Source organism: Scyliorhinus torazame, chromosome 4 (genome assembly GCF_047496885.1).
Source record: "Scyliorhinus torazame isolate Kashiwa2021f chromosome 4, sScyTor2.1, whole genome shotgun sequence".
In the NCBI taxonomy this organism is placed as follows: Eukaryota; Metazoa; Chordata; class Chondrichthyes; order Carcharhiniformes; family Scyliorhinidae; genus Scyliorhinus; species Scyliorhinus torazame.
This window is the reverse complement of record NC_092710.1, coordinates 86,179,068-86,194,108: the sequence shown is the minus strand read 5'-3', so window position 1 is coordinate 86,194,108 and position 15,041 is coordinate 86,179,068. Positions and strand designations below refer to the sequence as shown.

Here is a 15,041-nt window from a genome sequence, read left to right as displayed (position 1 = left end):
ACTCTCTACCCTCTCTCTCTCTACCTCTTACTCTGTTTTTCTATCTGTCTCTCTCTCAGTCTCTCTCTACCCCTCTTGCTCTCTGTTTCTCTCTCTGTCTCTCTGTATTTCTCCCTCTCTCTGTTTCTCTCTCTCTGTTTCCCTCTGTCTCTCTCTGGCCCTCTGTGTCTCTGTTTCTTTCTCTCTGTCTCTCTCTGCCTCGCTCTCTGTCTCTCTCTCTGCCTCGCTCTCTGTCTCTCTGTTTTTCTCTCTCAGTTTCTCCCTCTCTGCCTCACTCTGTCTGCCTCACTCTCTGTCTCTCTCTCTGTTTTTCTCTCTCTGCCTCTCTCTCTCTGTTTTTCTCTCTGTGTCTCTCTCTCTCTCTCTGTCTCTCACTCTCTGTGTCTCTCACTCTCTATCTCTCTCTCGCTCTCTCTGTTTTCCTCTCTCTCTCTCTGCCTCACTCTCTCTGCCTCACTCTCGCTGCCCCTCTCTCTCTGTTTTTCTCTCTCTCTGTTACTCCCTCTGTTTATTCTGGAAGGGAGGGGGGGGTGTTAGGGGTGATGATACAAGGAGATGGGGGTGAGTGGAAGAGAGGCAATATCATCCATTCCAATCCAATTGGAGTGAGTATTGGAGAGGGTTACAGGGTGGGGTGTCCTGTCAATGTGGCTGCGGTGTGGACTGGTGCCTCTCTGAAGTCTCTCTCTCTCTCCGTCTGCCTGTCTCTCCCCCAGGTCCTCAGTAACAGTAATCACCTCTATCTAAAATCCGTGAGCCAGGCTGACGCCGGGCCGTACGTCTGTAAGGCCATCGTACCTCAAATCGGGGTCGGCGAGCGAGAGGTTACCCTGAACGTCAACGGTGAGGACCAGGCAACAATGCACACTCTGATTGGCTGGAATTCGGCTGGGGGGTGTAAAGGAAGGGGTATCGCACGGGAGGGGATGGCACGGGAGGGAAGTTGAAAGGGCAGGGGACTGGAGGGGAGGGGGCAGGGGACTGGAGGGGAGGGGGCAGGGGACTGGAGGGGAGGGGGCAGGGGACTGGAGGGGAGGGGGGCAGGGGACTGGAGGGGAGGGGGCAGGGGACTGGAGGGGAGCGGGCAGGGGACTGGAGGGGAGCAGGCAGGGGACTGGAGGGGAGGGGGCAGGGGACTGGAGGGGAGGGGGCAGGGGACTGGAGGGGAGCGGGCAGGGGACTGGAGGGGAGCGGGCAGGGGACTGGAGGGGAGCGGGCAGGGGACTGGAGGGGAGGGGGCAGGGGACTGGAGAGGAGGGGGCAGGGGACTGGAGAGGAGGGGGCAGGGGACTGGAGAGGAGGGGGCAGGGGACTGGAGGGGAGCGGGCAGGGGACTGGAGGGGAGCGGGCAGGGGACTGGAGGGGAGCGGGCAGGGGACTGGAGGGGTGGGGGCAGGGACTGGAGGGGAGCGGGCAGGGGACTGGAGGGGTGGGGGCAGGGGACTGGAGGGGGAGCGGGCAGGGGACTGGAGGGGAGCGGGCAGGGGACAGGGGACTGGAGGGGAGTGGGCAGGGGACTGGAGGGGAGGGGGCAGGGGACTGGAGGGGAGGGGGCAGGGGACTGGAGGGGGAGCGGGCAGGGGACTGGAGGGGAGCGGGCAGGGGACTGGAGGGGAGGGGGCAGGGGACTGGAGGGGAGGGGGCAGGGGACTGGAGGGGAGGGGGCAGGGGACTGGAGGGGAGGGGGCAGGGGACTGGAGGGGAGGGGGCAGGGGACTGGAGAGGAGGGGGCAGGGGACTGGAGGGGAGGGGGCAGGGGACTGGAGGGGAGCGGGCAGGGGACTGGAGAGGAGGGGGCAGGGGACTGGAGAGGAGGGGGCAGGGGACTGGAGAGGAGGGGGTAGGGGACTGGAGGGGAGGGGGCAGGGGACTGGAGGGGAGGGGGCAGGGGACTGGAGGGGAGGGGGCAGGGGACTGGAGGGGAGGGGGCAGGGGACTGGAGGGGAGGGGGCAGGGGACTGGAGAGGAGGGGGCAGGGGACTGGAGGGGAGGGGGCAGGGGACTGGAGGGGAGGGGGCAGGCGGACTGGAGGGGAGGGGGCAGGGGACTGGAGAGGAGGGGCAGGGGACTGGAGAGGAGGGGGCAGGGGACTGGAGAGGAGGGGGCAGGGGACTGGAGGGGAGGGGGCAGGGGACTGGAGGGGAGGGGGCAGGGGACTGGAGGGGAGGGGGCAGGGGACTGGAGGGGAGGGGGCAGGGGATCGGGGAGGGAGATCGGAGGGGAGAGGGATCGGCGGAGGGAGAGGGATAGGGGAGGGGATCGGAGTGGGAGGGGGATCAGAGGGGGAGGGGGGTCAGAGGGGGAGGGGGGTCAGAGGGGGAGGGTTTTTTGGAGGGGGAGGGTTTTTTGGAGGGGGAGGGGGGTCGGAGGGGGAGGGGGGTCGGAGGGGGAGGGGGGTCGCTGGGGAAGGGGGGTCGCTGGGGGAGGGCGGTTGCTGGGGGAGGGGAAGGGATGGAGAGGGGGAGGGGGATCGGAGGGGGGAGGGGGATTGGAGGGAGAGGGGGTTCTGTGGGGAGGAGGAGGGGATGGAGATGGGGAGTGGGATCGGAGGGGGATCAGAGGGGGAGGGGTATTAGAGGGGAGGGGGGTGGGGATCAGAGGGGGAGGGGGAATCAGAGGGGGAGGGGGAAAGGAGGGGGATCGGAGGGGCGGAGGAACGGAGGTGGATCAGAGGGGGAGGGGATCGGATGGGGAGGGGGAATGGAGGGGAGGGGAGGGGGATCGGAGGAGGGGGGGATTCGGAGATCAGAGGATCGGAGGGGGATCGGATTTGGAGGGGGATCAGAGGGATGGGGGCGGAGGATCGGAGGGGGAGGGGGAGGGGAGGGGGATCTGAGGGAGAGGGGGATCGTAGGGGGAGGTGGCGGGGGATCGGAGGCGGAGGGGGATTGGAGGGGGAAGGCAGGGGACCGGAGGGGGCGGGGGATCAGAGGGGGTGGGGGATCAGGGGAGGGGGATTGAGGGGGAGGGGGATCGAAGGGGGAGGGGGATCGGTGGAGGAGAGGGATCGGAGGGGGAGTGGGATCGGAGGGGGAGGTGGCGGGGGATCAGAGGGAGCGTGGGATCGGAGGGGGAGGGAGATCAGAGGGGGAGGGTGATTGGAGTAGGGGGGGTCGGAGGGGGAGGGGGGCGGGGGATCCGAGGGGGAGCGGGATCGGAGGGGAAGGGGGCGGAGGATCGGAGGGGGGGGCGGGATATCGGAGGGGGCGGGGGATCGGAGGGAACGTGGGATCGGAGGGGGAGGGAGATCAGAGGGGGAGGGGGTGGGGGAGGGTGATCGGAGGAGGGGGGGGTCGGAGGGGGGGGGGGTCAGAGGGGGAGGGGGATCGGAGGGGGGGGGCGGGGGATCGGAGGGGAAGGGGGCGGAGGATCGGAGGGGGCGGGAGATCGGAGGGGAGGGGGATCGGTGGGGGAGGGGGATTGGAAGAGGAGGGGGATCGGAGAGGGTGGGGAGGGTGATCGGAGGGGAGGGGGATCAGAAGGGGAGGGGGCGGAAGAGGGTGATCGGAGGGGGAGTGGGATCGGAGGGGGAGGGGGCGGGGGATCGGAGGGGGAGGTGGCGGGGGATCGGAGGGGGTGGGGGAGGGGGATCGGAGGGGGAGGGGGATCGGAGTGGGGGTCGGAGGGGGCGGGGGAGATCGGAGGGGGAGAGGGCAGGGGATGGGAGGGGAAGGGGGCGGGAGATCGGAGGGGGAGGGGGACCGGTGGGGAGGGGGATCGGAGAGTGTGGGGGAGAGGGATCGGGGGGAGGGGGATCGGAGGGGGAGGGGGATCGGAGGGGGTGGGGGAGAGGGATCGAGGGGAATCGGAGGGGGAGGGGGCCGGAAGGGGAGGTGGCGGGAGATTGGAGGGGGAGGGGGATCGGTGGGGGAGGGGGATCGGAGAGGGTGGGTGAGATGGATCGGGGGGAGGGGGTTCGGAGGGGGGCGGGATCGGATGGGGAGGAGGAGAGGGATCGGGGAGGGGGATCGGAGGGGGATCGGAGCGGAGGGGGATCGGAGGGGGAGAGGGATCGGAGGGGGAGGAGGAGAGGGATCGGGGAGGGGGATCAGAGGGGGATCGGAGCGGAGGGGGATCGGAGGGGGAGAGGGATCGGAGGGGGAGGGGGAGAGGGATCGGAGGAGGATCGGAGCAGAGGGGGATCGGAGGGGGAGGGGGTCGGAAGGGGAAGTGGCGGGAGATCGGAGGGGGAGGGGGATCGGAGAGGGTGGGGGAGGGGGATTGGGGGGAGGGGGATCGGAGTGGGAGGGGGATCGGAGGGGGAGGGGGGAGATGGATCGGGGGAGGGGGATCGGGGGAGGGGGATCGGAGTGGGAGGGGGGTGAGGGATCGGGGAGGGGGATCGGAGGGGAGGGGGTCGGATGGGGAGGTGGTTGGGGATCGGAGCGGAGAGGGATCGGAGGGGAGGGGGAGAGGGATCGGGGAAGGGGATCGGAGGGGGATCGGAGGGGGAGGGGGATCGGAGGGGGAGGGGGAGAGGGATCGGGGAGGGGGATCGAGGGGGATCGGAGCGGAGGGGGATCGGAGGGGGAGGGGGTCGGAAGGGGAGGTGGCGGTGGATCGGAGGGGGAGGGGATCGCCAGTTGCGTATGCAGAAACAGGGCCCGATTTAACTGACTGGGAACAAAACGAACGTGTTCAGCCGCCCATTTCTTACCGCGTTATAAAACCGTACCCGGGTAGACAGGGGGGCCCGGGCCGCACTCAGCCACGTTTCGTTCGCTGGAGCCCGCAAAGCATCCCCGACCCCCCCCTCCCCAACCCAATCGCCACTGCACAAAAAATGCCAGTTTGTATATTGGCAGTGCCAACCTGGCTCCCTGGCAGTGCCCCTGCCAACTGGTAATGCCAGCTGGCTACCGAGTCAGTGCCAGGCTGGCACCCGAGTGCGAGGGGGCAAGCTGCTTTTTGAGGGGTTGCGAGCCGGGAAGATCCCGGGAGTGGGGTCTCCTGGCCCCGCGTTCCGGCTGCAGTGTGTTGGGATTACTGCCACTGTTGGGATTTGGGAGTCTCTGGGTGGTCTGGTGATCACTGACTTTGAGCGAGAGGTAGTGAGGGCGGGCTGAGATATCCTGTCCGGCCTCCCAAACAGCCCGAACCCTGCTTTGCGAGAGCTGAACTGGGAATCTGATAGGGATACAGGGCAGCGAGGGAAAAATCCCACTCGTTCAATGAGGCATCACTCGATCTGATTTATCACCTCCGACTCCCTCCATTTTCCCCCAAAGGTCCTCCAATCATTTCAAGCGATGCAGTACAATATGCTGCACAGGGACACCATGGGAGAGTGGAGTGTTACATCGGCAGTACACCACTACCGGACCGCATTGTAAGTGTGAAATATAACCTCACCGTATTCTGTTAGACAGAGAGGAGCAATGTTTGAATGGACAGAGCTGGGTGGGAAAAATAATCCCACCCTGATAGGGAACAGGCTGCCCAGTGTGTGAAAATGGGGAGAGGTGGGTGAGGGGGTTAATCCCCCTCCGATAGGGGAACAGGCTGCCCAGTGTGTGAAAATGGGGAGAGGTGGGTGAGGGGGTTAATCCCCCTCCGATAGGGCAACAGGCTGCCCAGTCTGTGTAAATGGGGAGAGGTGGGTGAGGGGGTTAATCCCCCTCCGATAGGGGAACAGGCTGCCCAGTGTGTGTAAATGGGGAGAGGTGCGTGAGGGGGTAAATCCCCCTCCGATAGGGGAACACTGCCCAGTGTGTGTAAATGGGGAGAGGTGGGTGCGGGGGTTAATCCCCCTCCGATAGGGGAACAGGTTGCCCAGTTTGTGTAAATGGGGAGAGGTGGGTGAGGGGGTTAATCCCCCTCCGATAGGGGAACAGGCTGCCCAGTGTGTGTAAATGGGGAGAGGTGGGTGAGGGGGTTAATCCCCCTCCCGTAGGGGAACAGGCTGCCCAGTGTGTGTAAATGGGGAGAGGTGGGTGAGGGGGTTAATCTCCCTCCGATAGGGGAACAGGCTGCCCAGTGTGTAAATGGGGAGAGGTGGGTGAGGGGGTTAATCCCCGTCCGATAGGGGAACAGGCTGCCCAGTGTGTGTAAATGGGGAGAGGTGGGTGAGGGGTTAATCCCCCTCCGATAGGGGAACAGGCTGCCCAGTGTGTGTAAATGGTGGGTGGTCGGTGAGAGGGTTAATCCCCCTCCGATAGGGGAACACTGCCCAGTGTGTGTAAATGGGGAGAGGAGGGTGAGGGGGTTAATCCCCCTCCGATAGGGGAACAGGCTGCCCAGTGTGTGTAAATGGGGGGAGGTGCGTGAGGGGGTTAATCCCCCTCCGATAGGGGAACACTGCCCAGTGTGTGTAAATGGGGAGAGGTGGGTGAGAGGGTTAATCCCCCTCCGATAGGGGAACACTGCCCAGTGTGTGTAAATGGGGAGAGGTGAGTGAGGGGGTTAATCCACCACCGATAGGGGAACAGGCTGCCCAGTGTGTGTAAATGGGGAGAGGTGGGTGAGGGGGTTAATCCCCCTCCGATAGGGGAACAGGCTGCCCAGTGTGTGTAAATGGGGTGAGGTGGGTGAGGGGGTTAATCCCCCTCCGATAGGTGAACAGACTGCCCAGTGTGTGTAAATGGGGAGAGGTGGGTGAGGGGGTTAATCCCCCTCCGATAGGGGAACAGGTTGCCCAGTTTGTGTAAATGGGGAGAGGTGGGTGAGGGGGTTAATCCCCCTCCGGTAGGCGAACAGGTTGCCCAGTGTGGGAAAATGGGGAGAGGTGGGTGAGGGGGTTAATCCCCCTCCGATAGGGGAACAGGTTGCCCAGTGTGTGTAAATGGGGAGAGGTGGGTGAGGGGGTTAATCCCCGTCCGATAGGGGCACAGACTGCCCAGTGTGTGTAAATGGGGAGAGGTGGGTGAGGGGGTTAATCCCCCTCCGATAGGGGAACAGGCTGCTCAGTGTGTGTAAATGGGGAGAGGTGGGTGAGGGGGTTAATCCCCCTCCGATAGGGGAACAGGCTGCCCAGTGTGTGTAAATGGGGTGAGGTGGGTGAGGGGGTTAATCCCCCTCCGATCGGGGAACAGACTGCCCAGTGTGTGTAAATGGGGAGAGGTGGGTGAGGGGGTTAATCCCCCTCCGATAGGGGAACAGGTTGCCCAGTTTGTGTAAATGGGGAGAGGTGGGTGAGGGGGTTAATCCCCCTCCGATAGGGGAACAGGCTGCCCAGTGTGTGTAAATGGGAGAGACGGGTGAGGGGGTTAATCCCCCTCCGATAGGGGAACAGGCTGCCCAGTGTGTGTAAATGGGGAGAGGCGGGTGAGGGGGTTAATCCCCCTCCGATAGGGGAACAGGCTGCCCAGTGTGTGTAAATGGGGAGAGGTGGGTGAGGGGGTTAATCCCCCTCCGATAGGGGAACAGGCTGCCCAATGTGTGTAAATGGGGAGAGGTGAGTGAGGGGGTTAATCCCCCTCCGATAGGGGAACAGGCTGCCCAATGTGTGTAAATGGGGAGAGGTGGGCGAGAGGGTTAATCCCCCTCCGATAGGGGAACAGGCTGCTCAGTGTGTGTAAATAGGGAGAGGTGGGCGAGAGGGTTAATCCCCCTCCGATAGGGGAACAGGCTGCCCAGTGTGTGTAAATGGGGAGAGGTGGGTGAGGGGGTTAATCCCCCTCCGATAGGGGAACACTGCCCAGTGTGTGTAAATGGGGAGAGGTGGGTGCGGGGGTTAATCCCCCTCCGATAGGGGAACAGGCTGCCCAGTGTGTGTAAATGGGGAGAGGTGGGTGAGGGGGTTAATCCCCCTCCAATAGGGGAACAGGCTGCCCAGTGTGTGTAAATGGGGAGAGGTGGGTGAAAGGGTTAATCTCCCTCCGACAGGGGAACAGGCTGCCCAGTGTGTGTAAATGGGGAGAGGTGGGTGAGGGGTTAATCCCCCTCCGATAGGGGAACAGGCTGCCCAGTGTGTGTAAATGGGGAGAGGTGGGTGAGGGGGTTAATCCCCCTCCGATAGGGGAACAGGCTGCCCAGTGTGTGTAAATGGGGAGAGGTGGGTGAAAGGGTTAATCTCCCTCCGATAGGGGAACACTGCCCAGTGTGTGTAAATGGGGAGAGGTGGGTGCGGGGGTTAATCCCCCTCCGATAGGGGAACAGGCTGCCCAGTGTGTGTAAATGGGGAGAGGTGGGTGAGGGGGTTAATCCCCCTCCGATAGGGGAAGAGGCTGCCCAGTGTGTGTAAATGGGGAGAGGTGGGTGAGAGGGTTAATCCCCCTCCGATAGGGGAACAGACTGCCCAGTGTGTGTAAATGGGGAGAGGTGGGCGAGGGGGTTAATCCCTCTCCGATAGGAGAACAGGCTGCCCAGTGTGTAAATGGGGAGAGGTGGGTGAGAGGGTTAATCCCCCTCCGCTAGGGGAACAGGCTGCCCAGTGTGTGTAAATGGGGAGAGGTGGGTGAGAGGGTTAATCCCGTCCGATAGGGGAACAGGCTGCCCAGTGTGTGTAAATGGGGAGAGGTGGGTGAGAGGGTTAATCCCCCTCCGCTAGGGGAACAGGCTGCCCAGTGTGTGTAAATGGGGAGAGGTGGGTGAGGGGGTTAATCCCGTCCGATAGGAGAACAGGCTGCCCAGTGTGTGTAAATGGGGAGAGGTGGGTGAGATGGTTAATCCCCCTCCGATAGGGGAACAGGCTGCCCTGTGTGTGTAAATGGGGAGAGGTGGGTGAGGGGGTTAATCCCCCTCCGATAGTGGAACAGGCTGCCCAGTGTGTGTAAATGGGGAGAGGTGGGTATTGAACAAGGATGTCTGGCTGAGCAATGGGTTTTCTAAATTCTCCTCCCTTGTCTACTAGGCCTGGGCTTGGAGAGAGAATGTTCTGGAATCAGGGACATTTGAACGATACACTGTGGAGACGGTGGGCACAGCCGCTGCAGTCCGCTCCACTCTGCTTATCAACAACGTGGCAGAGTCTGACTTTGAGACATCCTACAACTGCACAGCTTGGAACGTCTTTGGGCCGGGCACGGCTGTCATCCAACTCAGCCAGCAAGGTGAGGCAGGCATTCTGGGTGCAGCACTGCTGAAGCAGCAACCACACAGCGAAGGGAGAGGGACAGTCAGAGACTGAGGGAGAGAGAGTGTGAGGGAGACAGGACAGAGGGAGAGGGACAGAGACAGAGAGAGAAAGAGTGACCGGGACAGTAAGGGTGAGAGGGACAGAAAAAAGAGATAGTGAGGAGGTAGAAGAAAGAGTGTGAGGGGGCAAAGAGAGAGGGGAGCAGAAAGGGAAAGGGGACAGAAGTGAGAGATACAGAAGGGAGCAAAGAGAGAGACAATGAAGGTGGCAGAGAGACAGAGAAGGAGGCAGAGAGAGAGAGACAGTGAAGGGGGCAGAGAGAGAGAGAGACAGTGAAGGGAGCAGAGAGAGCGAGAGACAGTGAAGGGGGAAGAGAGAGAGACAGTGAAGGGGGAAGAGAGAGAGACAGTGAAGGGGGAAGAGAGTGACAGTGAAGGGGGGAGAGAGAGAGACAGTGAAGGGAGCAGAGAGAGAGCGAGACAGTGAAGGGGGCAGAGAGAGAGAGAGAGACTGAAGGGGGAAGAGAGAGAGAGAGAGACAGTGAAGGGGGCAGAGAGAGAGAGAGAGACAGTGAAGGGAGCAGAGAGAGAGAGAGAGACAGTGAAGGGGGCCGAGAGTGAGACAGACAGTGAAGGGGGCAGAGAGAGAGAGAGAGACAGTGAAGGGGGCAGAGAGAGAGAGACAGTGAAGGGGGCAGAGAGAGAGACAGTGAAGGGGGCAGAGAGAGAGAGAGACAGTGAAGGGGGCAGAGAGAGAGAGAGAAAGTGAAGGGAGCAGAGAGAGAGAGAGACAGTGAATGGGGCAGAGAGAGAGACAGTGAAGGGGGCAGAGAGAGAGAGAGAAACAGTGAAGGGGCAGAGCGAGAGAGAGAGACAGTGAAGGGAGCAGAGAGAGAGAGAGAGACAGTGAAGGGAGCAGAGAGAGAGAGAGACAGTGAAGGGAGCAGAGAGAGAGAGAGACAGTGAAGGGAGCAGAGAGAGAGAGAACCAGTGAAGGGAGCAGAGAGAGAGAGACAGTGAAGGGGGAAGAGAGAGAGACAGTGAAGGGGGAAGAGAGAGAGACAGTGAAGGGAGCAGAGAGAGAGAGACAGTGAAGGGGGAAGAGAGAGACAGTGAAGGGAGCAGAGAGAGAGAGAGACAGTGAAGGGGGCAGAGAGAGACAGTGAAGGGGGCAGAGAGAGAGAGAGACACAGTGAAGGGGGCAGAGAGAGAAAGAGAGACAGTGAAGGGAGCAGAGAGAGAGAGAGAGACAGTGAAGGGAGCAGAGAGAGAGAGAGAGACAGTGAAGGGGCAGAGAGTGAGACAGACAGTGAAGGGGGCAGAGAGCGAGAGACAGTGAAGGGGGCAGACAGAGAGAGAGACAGTGAAGGAGGCAGAGAGAGAGAGAGAGAGAGAGAGAGAGTGAAGGGGGCAGAGAGAGAGAGAGAGACAGTGAAGGGAGCAGAGAGAGAGACAGTGAAGGGAGCAGAGAGAGAGAGAGAGACAGTGAAGGGAGCAGAGAGAGAGACAGTGAAGGGGGCAGAGAGAGAGAGACAGTGAAGGGGGCAGAGAGTGAGAGAGAGAGTCAAGGGGGCAGAGAGAGCGAGAGAGAGAAAGTGAAGGGAGCAGAGAGAGAGGGACAGTGAAGGGAGCAGAGAGATAGAGGGAGACAGTGAAGGGGGCAGAGAGAGAGGGAGACAGTGAAGGGGGAAGAGAAAGAGAGAGACAGTGAAGGGAGCAGAGAGAGTGAGAGACAGTGAAGGGGCAGAGGGAGAGAGAGAGACAGTGAGGGGGGCAGAGAGAGAGACAGTGAAGGGGGCAGAGAGAGAGCGACAGTGAAGGGAGCAGAGAGACAGAGAGACAGTGAGAAGGGGGCAGAGAGAGAGAGACAGTGAAGGGGGCAGAGAGAGAGAGAGAGAGAGAGTGAAGGGGGCAGAGAGAGAGAGACAGTGAAGGGGGAGAGAGAGAGAGATAGTGAAGGGGGAAGAGAGAGAGATAGACGGTGAAGGGAGCAGAGAGAGAGAGACACTGAAGGGAGCAGAGAGAGAGAGAGAGAGAGAAAGTGAAGGTAGCAGAGAGAGAGACAGTGAAGGGGGCAGAGAGAGAGACAGTAAAGGGGGCAGAGAGAGTGAGAGACAGTGAAGGGGGCAGAGAGAGAGACAGTGAAGGGGGCAGAGAGAGAGAGAGACAGTGAAGGGAGCAGAGAGAGAGAGACAGTGAAGGGGGCAGAGAGAGAGAGAGACAGTGAAGGGGGCAGAGAGAGAGAGAGAGAGACAGTGAAGGGGGCAGAGAGAGAGAGACAGTGAAGGGGGCAGAGAGAGAGAGAGAGAGAAAGTGAAGGGAGCAGAGTGAGAGAGAGAGACAGTGAAGGGAGCAGAGAGAGAGAGAGAGACAGTGAAGGGGCAGAGAGAGAGAGAGACAGTGAAGGGGGCAGAGAGAGAGAGACAGTGAAGGGGGCAGAGAGAGAGAGAGAGAAAGTGAAGGGAGCAGAGTGAGAGAGAGAGACAGTGAAGGGAGCAGAGAGAGAGAGAGAGACAGTGAAGGGGCAGAGAGAGAGAGAGACAGTGAAGGGGGCAGAGAGAGAGAGAGACAGTGAAGGGGGCAGAGAGAGAGAGAGAGAGAGACAGTGAAGGGGGCAGAGAGAGAGAGAGAGAGAGAAAGTGAAGGGAGCAGAGAGAGAGACAGTGAAGGGGGCAGAGAGAGAGACAGTGAAGGGGCAGAGAGAGAGAGAGAGACAGTGAAGGGGGCAGAGAGAGAGAGAGACAGTGAAGTGGGCAGAGAGAGAGAGAGAGACACAGTGAGGGGGGCAGAGAGAGAAAGAGAGACAGTGAAGGGAGCAGAGAGAGAGAGAGAGACAGTGAAGGGGGAAGAGAGTGAGACAGACAGTGAAGGGGGCAGAGAGCGAGAGACAGTGAAGGGGGCAGAGAGAGAGAGAGAGAGTGAAGGGGGCAGAGAGAGAGAGAGAGAGTGAAGGGGGCAGAGAGAGAGAGAGAGACAGTGAAGGGAGCAGAGAGAGAGAGAGAGACAGTGAAGGGGGCAGAGTGAGAGAGACAGTGAAGGGAGCAGAGAGAGAGGGAGACAGTGAAGGGAGCAGAGAGAGAGAGAGACAGTGAAGGGAGCTGAGAGAGAGAGAGACAGCGAAGGGAGCAGAGAGAGAGAGAGCCAGTGAAGGGAGCAGAGAGAGAGAGAGCCAGTGAAGGGAGCAGAGAGAGAGAGACAGTGAAAGGGGCAGAGAGAGAGAGAGAGTCAAGGAGGCAGAGAGAGAGAGAGAGAGAGAGAGAGAGAGTGAAGGGGGCAGAGAGAGAGAGAGAGACAGTGAAGGGAGCAGAGAGAGAGACAGTGAAGGGAGCAGAGAGAGAGAGAGACAGTGAAGGGAGCAGAGAGAGAGACAGTGAAGGGGGCAGAGAGAGAGAGACAGTGAAGGGGGCAGAGAGTGAGAGAGAGAGTCAAGGGGGCAGAGAGAGCGAGAGAGAGAAAGTGAAGGGAGCAGAGAGAGAGGGACAGTGAAGGGAGCAGAGAGATAGAGGGAGACAGTGAAGGGGGCAGAGAGAGAGGGAGACAGTGAAGGGGGAAGAGAAAGAGAGAGACAGTGAAGGGAGCAGAGAGAGTGAGAGACAGTGAAGGGGCAGAGGGAGAGAGAGAGACAGTGAGGGGGGCAGAGAGAGAGACAGTGAAGGGGGCAGAGAGAGAGCGACAGTGAAGGGAGCAGAGAGACAGAGAGACAGTGAGAAGGGGGCAGAGAGAGAGAGACAGTGAAGGGGGCAGAGAGAGAGAGAGAGAGAGAGTGAAGGGGGCAGAGAGAGAGAGACAGTGAAGGGGGAGAGAGAGAGAGATAGTGAAGGGGGAAGAGAGAGAGATAGACGGTGAAGGGAGCAGAGAGAGAGAGACACTGAAGGGAGCAGAGAGAGAGAGAGAGAGAAAGTGAAGGTAGCAGAGAGAGAGACAGTGAAGGGGCAGAGAGAGAGACAGTAAAGGGGGCAGAGAGAGTGAGAGACAGTGAAGGGGGCAGAGAGAGAGACAGTGAAGGGGGCAGAGAGAGAGAGAGACAGTGAAGGGAGCAGAGAGAGAGAGACAGTGAAGGGGGCAGAGAGAGAGAGAGACAGTTAAGGGGGCAGAGAGAGAGAGAGAGAGACAGTGAAGGGGGCAGAGAGAGAGAGACAGTGAAGGGGGCAGAGAGAGAGAGAGAGAGAAAGTGAAGGGAGCAGAGTGAGAGAGAGAGACAGTGAAGGGAGCAGAGAGAGAGAGAGAGACAGTGAAGGGGCAGAGAGAGAGAGAGACAGTGAAGGGGGCAGAGAGAGAGAGACAGTGAAGGGGGCAGAGAGAGAGAGAGAGAAAGTGAAGGGAGCAGAGTGAGAGAGAGAGACAGTGAAGGGAGCAGAGAGAGAGAGAGAGACAGTGAAGGGGCAGAGAGAGAGAGAGACAGTGAAGGGGGCAGAGAGAGAGAGAGACAGTGAAGGGGGCAGAGAGAGAGAGAGAGAGAGACAGTGAAGGGGGCAGAGAGAGAGAGAGAGAGAGAAAGTGAAGGGAGCAGAGAGAGAGACAGTGAAGGGGGCAGAGAGAGAGACAGTGAAGGGGCAGAGAGAGAGAGAGAGACAGTGAAGGGGGCAGAGAGAGAGAGAGACAGTGAAGTGGGCAGAGAGAGAGAGAGAGACACAGTGAGGGGGGCAGAGAGAGAAAGAGAGACAGTGAAGGGAGCAGAGAGAGAGAGAGAGACAGTGAAGGGGGAAGAGAGTGAGACAGACAGTGAAGGGGGCAGAGAGCGAGAGACAGTGAAGGGGGCAGAGAGAGAGAGAGAGAGTGAAGGGGGCAGAGAGAGAGAGAGAGAGTGAAGGGGGCAGAGAGAGAGAGAGAGACAGTGAAGGGAGCAGAGAGAGAGAGAGAGACAGTGAAGGGGGCAGAGTGAGAGAGACAGTGAAGGGAGCAGAGAGAGAGGGAGACAGTGAAGGGAGCAGAGAGAGAGAGAGACAGTGAAGGGAGCTGAGAGAGAGAGAGACAGCGAAGGGAGCAGAGAGAGAGAGAGCCAGTGAAGGGAGCAGAGAGAGAGAGAGCCAGTGAAGGGAGCAGAGAGAGAGAGACAGTGAAAGGGGCAGAGAGAGAGAGAGAGTCAAGGAGGCAGAGAGAGCGAGAGAGAGAAAGTGAAGGGAGCAGAGAGAGAGAGAGACAGTGAAGGGGGCAGAGAGAGAGAGAGAGACAGTGAAGGGAGCAGAAAGAGAGAGGGAGACAGTGAAGGGGGCAGAGAGAGAGAGAGACAGTGAAGGGGGCAGAGAGAGAGAGAGACAGTGAAGGGAGAAGAGAGAGTGAGAGACAGTGAAGGGGCAGAGAGAGAGCGAGACAGTGAGGGGGCAGAGTGAGAGACAGTGAAGGGGGCAGAGAGAGAGCGACAGTGAAGGGAGCAGAGAGAGAGAGAGACAGTGAAGGGAGAAGAGAGAGTGAGAGACAGTGAAGGGGCAGAGAGAGAGCGAGACAGTGAGGGGGCAGAGAGAGAGACAGTGAGAAGGGGGCAGAGAGAGAGAGACAGTGAAGGGGGCAGAGAGAGAGAGAGAGAGGGAAGGGGGCAGAGAGAGAGAGACAGTGAAGGGGGGAGAGAGAGAGAGACAGTGAAGGGGGGAGAGAGAGAGAGATAGTGAAGGGGGAAGAGAGAGAGAGAGACAGTGAAGGGAGCAGAGAGAGAGAGAGACACTGAAGGGAGCAGAGAGAGAGAGAGAGAAAGTGAAGGTAGCAGAGAGAGAGACAGTGAAGGGGGCAGAGAGAAAGACAGTGAAGGGGCAGAGAGAGAGAGAGACAGTGAAGGGGGCAGGGAGGATGAGAGAGAGAGTGAAGGGGGCAGAGAGAGAGAGAGACAGTGAAGGGGACAGAGAGAGAGAGAGAGTCAGTGAAGGGGGCAGAGAGAGAGAGAGAGAGACAGTGAAGGGGGAAGAGAGAGAGAGACAGTGAAGGGGGCAGAGAGAGAGAGAGAGACAGTGAAGGGGGAAGAGAGAGACAGTGAAGGGAGCAGAGAGAGAGAGACAGTGAAGGGGGAAGAGAGAGACACGGAAGGGAGCAGAGAG

General features: G+C 60.3%; 1 protein-coding gene across 1 annotated transcript in view; it reads left to right on the top strand.

The window, feature by feature from the left end:
• The first annotated feature begins 555 nt into the window (after window positions 1-555).
• Window positions 556-15,041, top strand: part of LOC140411414 (kin of IRRE-like protein 1) — an 84,287-nt gene continuing 69,801 nt past the window's right edge. Inside the window, exons 1-4 of the mRNA XM_072500522.1 lie at window positions 556-561; window positions 717-843; window positions 5,229-5,329; window positions 8,792-8,990. Coding sequence (XP_072356623.1) covers window positions 556-561; window positions 717-843; window positions 5,229-5,329; window positions 8,792-8,990 — 433 coding nt within the window. The remainder of the gene's footprint in view (window positions 562-716; window positions 844-5,228; window positions 5,330-8,791; window positions 8,991-15,041) is intronic.